The following is a 4,196-nucleotide window of genomic DNA, read 5'->3' on the forward strand; positions in this document are numbered from 1 at the left end:
GGGCCAGGAATCGAACCCAGAACCTTCTTGCTGCAAGGCAACAGCTCTACCAACTGTGCAGCCCAGAGTTAAGAATAAATCATGTGTTTTATGTCATTTGCTTGTACTAGTGGGGCTTGTAATTGAAAGAAAAAAACACTGGCTGGTGAAATGTCTGAGTGGCCAGTAAAAAATCACTGGCCACTCTCCAGGGCATGTTTCATTGCAAACTGTTTGTAATGCTACTTCTACAGTCATCCCCAGAGCAGAACTTCACATTTCAAATTCATTGGAATCTTTATCATCTGCTTTTGTGTTCAAAATACAAAATACACATGGATTTTTTTTCTATGTAATATGCATGTTTTTTTCGTGTCCCTGCAGGAGGAGTCAAAAGTGGATTTTGAACTCTTTCCCTCCACAAGCCTTCCGGACCTCATCAGCACCTGCAGATCTTCTTCATCCCTGTTTCAGGCTGCACCCCACTGCTTTTCCCAGACTTTCAGTAGCACCACTGGTCTTAACAATTCTTCCCTGGTAAACTCAGATTATTTAACATATAGTGGAAGTTTATTGTCATAGTACGAAAATCACAGAAATAACCTGCATTTCATTATTCTAAATGAGAATTTGTTTTCAATAAGTCTCCTGGTTAATCAAGGTTTTTAAAAAGCGTTGCAGTGTTGACTCTATAGAAAACCACTACCAACATTGACTCAGAGTAATGGTGCCGAAGGCAGGTATGCAGTTGAACACTTTGAGTATAGTTTCTTTGAGAAAACCCCCAAAGGCTATCTAGAACATTTCTATACTTTCTAACAAAGTAGGATTATGAAAACTGCAGGGCATGTTTTCCTGGACAGATCTTTCTCTGTCATATAGTTTTATCTTTAAAAATTTTAGTTGAAATAAAACACTTTGTACAATTTTATTTTATGTAATTCTATTTTTTATATTACTATTAACTGGATAACTGGAGCAGCATGTTTAGCTAGGGAACTGATTTTTTTTTTTTTTTTTAGTACTAATTTCTATGTCATTATAATATCAAAAACACACGATTTCACTATTAAGTGATTTGTTTTTACAATAATATATATTTGATAATGTATGTAGAAATTATTATTTTATTGATAGAAATAAAAAACAAAATTGCTCTTGGGGGCCCCTGGTGGCCGCGGTAGGTACTGCACGCTTCGCCGGTAACATGAGCTGCCGTGCAATGAGCAGAGCGCATCCAAACATCCAAAGCTCCGGCCAGAAGTTAAGTAAGCACAACAATGTCTCAAAAAATAACTTATTCTTCAGGGAGGGAGAAAAGAAAGAGGAAGAATAGAAAAAAGCCAAGATAAAGGTTTGTTTTAATGTGCCTTGGTAATGTAATGTAATGTAAAAAAATTTTAAAGCTGCTAATAGAAAATTTGCTTGATAGCTAACTGGAACGGTCCAGTTCAACAGCCAGACATTTATGTCTTTGTGTTTGTGTGAAACTGAGTTTAAACTTTAAATGAGTCGATTATCATGGTTGGCTCTGTATATTTCTGAGGTATTTTTGGCTTCAAAACACGTGTTTGATGACAATAATTAAAACTTCTCAATGTTTGATATTGTCTAGCAAAATGTTTTTACATCAGGCTATATAGCTGCTACATCGATGAACTACTCTATGCTGTAGTAAGTTGAGCATATGTTGTTTGCTGCTGAGTATAATAATTTTGTAGCTAAAACAAACATTATTTTTACATCAACTTGTAAGTTATGTGAAACTTCTGTTAAAATCATTTGAAGGCTCAGAATCAGTCCAGTACCAATCCACATTCCAGGGAAGAAAGACTCACCTGGTGGTGTAAATTAAAATTTTAGCTATTGGAGTAAAGCTTAAGAGGAATTTATTTAATCAAAGAATGCCATGAATGTATGTGTATGTATTCCATCTTAAGTTGGGCTGCACCGATTGCAGTTTTCTGGCCTATCCCTGGCTACTGATCTTTAAAAAGCTTGACCTGCAATTTTGATTTTAACTGATAAGAATTTTTTTGTCTGAAATCTTCCTAAATATAGCAAGAAAGTCACTGAGTTGGCAACAGTGGGGTGAATATTGTTAACTGCAAATGTTCAGACCTGACCTGTTGGGCCAGTCTGTCAGTCAAACTTCTCACTGCAGAGCAGAAGAAGACAGAGGCTGATTTATAAATCTGTGCTGACGAAGATAAGATTAGGGGATAAGATGGGCTTCACATGTAAGTATCGGCCAATCATCATCCCCCAAAATTAAGGAAATCGGCGCCCAGAAATCAACTGGTCGATAAATCAGTTGGCCAATACATGTATCCTATTTTATACATGTATATAATGTAAACAGCACTGTCAGAGATCCAATAAGTTTGTAGCAGGTGTGTGAATGATCTAATGATCGGACTGCTGATTGCAGCCAGTCCACATTGTTAGCAGAACTAGAGGACCCCAAAACCAAATTTCGCTTCGGCCCCTGCATCCTGATTTGTTCCTGGGCCAGAACATTACCAAAACATTTATTTATTATTAAAAATAAATATGATATACATTATTGTTGAACAATTTAGAGAAAAGCTGTGTGTTATTGCAGTTATCACCGCTGGAGAACCTAGAGGAGTTCAATCAGGGGAAGGCATCAGAAACATCCTGCTGCAGTTCTACACCTATGAAGCTATCTTGCCAATCCCAAGGTAAATAGATACTTTTCATCCATCCGTCTATCTGTGTATCCAACCATCCATCCATCATAAGTGGAAGGTGGAACATAAGTTCTTTACATAAACAGTTTAGAACTTTTTAAGACCAAAATGTACTTTTTCTCTCACCAGCCAGCTGAGATGTACCACATGACAAAGATATAAAAATTGTAAATGAAACTCTATTGACTTATTTTATTAATAATTATAAACTGATAGAAAATCTAATGCACTTTCTTCCTCAGTGAGATTCTGACACTGGAAGGAGGTTGCTAGTTTCTCAGTCATAAGCTAGTTGCAAAGCTGAAGACACCAGGTGTCTGTCAGTTATAGTTGATCTGAAATTTGGTTTCAGGACCTCAATATGAGAAATTGCAGACTGACAAGAGGAACCAAAAAGCACATCTTCTGAAGTTGGAATATTTTTTCTCCAACTACAGATTCCAGAGGTGACACCTCAAGCCAGATGTTGGACAGGATTTTACTTCAATGTTACGTATGAAATTTAGCTCCTCATTTTCCAAAGCATAGCTATGCAGGTTAAAAAAGTTTCTCAGTTTGGAGAACGTCTCATCAACATCAATGTTACTACTAAATAACAGACTAAAATAAAAACCAGCAAAGCGCCTTTCAGACTCTGTGCTCAAGCAACATGCCAGAGAGCACCAAACTATCCATCCATCCATTCATCCATCTTCTTCTGCTTGGGTTGGGTTGGGTCGTGGGGGTAGCAGCCTAAGTAGTGAGGCCCAGACTTCCCTCTACCAGCTCCTTTGGGGGAATCCCAAGGCGTTCCCAGCCCAGCCGAGAAACATAGTCCCTCCAGCGTGTCCTGGGTCTGTTCCGGGGTCTTTTCCCGGTGGGAAACCTCACCAGGGAGGTATCCAGGAGGCATCCTGACCAGATGTCAACTGACTCCTCTTGACGTAAAGGAGTAGCGGCTCTATTCTGAGTCCCTTCCAGATGACTGAGCTTCTCACCCTATCTCTAAGGGAGAGCCCAGACACCCTACAGAAAAAACTCATTTTGGCCTCTTGTATTCGTGAGCTTGTTATTTCGGTCATGACCCAAAGCTCACGATCAACCGATAAATCGAGAGCTTCGCTTTTTGACTCGGCTGTCTCTTCACCACAACAGACCGGTACAGCGCCTACTTCGCTGCAGACTTGACAATCCATCTGTCGATCTCCCGTTCCATTTCTCCCTCATTCGTGACCAAGATCCTGAGATACTTAAAACTCTTCCACTTGAGGCACGACATCTCCCCTGACCCTGAGAAAGCACTCTACCCTTTTCTGGCTCCAGACCATGGCCTCGAATTTGGAGGCACTGATCCTCATCCCGGTCGCTTCACACTCGACTGCGAACCACTCCAGCGAAAGTTGCAGATTACAACCTGATGAAGCCAGTAGGACCACATAATCTGCAAAGAGCAGAGATGCGATCCTAAGGCCACCAAAACAGATCCCCTCAACACCTTAGCTGTGCATAGAAATTCTGTCCATG

At 39.8% G+C, this 4,196-nt stretch overlaps 1 protein-coding gene across 2 annotated transcripts in view; it reads left to right on the forward strand.

The window, feature by feature from the left end:
- The window catches only part of LOC106938681 (PDZ domain-containing protein 2-like), a 66,933-nt gene that overhangs the window by 57,469 nt on the left and 5,268 nt on the right, over nucleotides 1-4,196 (forward strand). The window contains exons 6-7 of one of the 2 annotated variants that reach the window (XM_015020810.1): nucleotides 364-516; nucleotides 2,585-2,684. In XM_015020810.1, coding sequence (XP_014876296.1) covers nucleotides 364-516; nucleotides 2,585-2,684 — 253 coding nt within the window. The remainder of the gene's footprint in view (nucleotides 1-363; nucleotides 517-2,584; nucleotides 2,685-4,196) is intronic. The other variant, XM_015020811.1, reaches the window with a different exon arrangement.

Source organism: Poecilia latipinna, unplaced genomic scaffold, assembly GCF_001443285.1.
Source record: "Poecilia latipinna isolate Pla-1442-1.1 unplaced genomic scaffold, P_latipinna-1.0 Scaffold2666, whole genome shotgun sequence".
NCBI classification, from domain to species: Eukaryota; Metazoa; Chordata; class Actinopteri; order Cyprinodontiformes; family Poeciliidae; genus Poecilia; species Poecilia latipinna.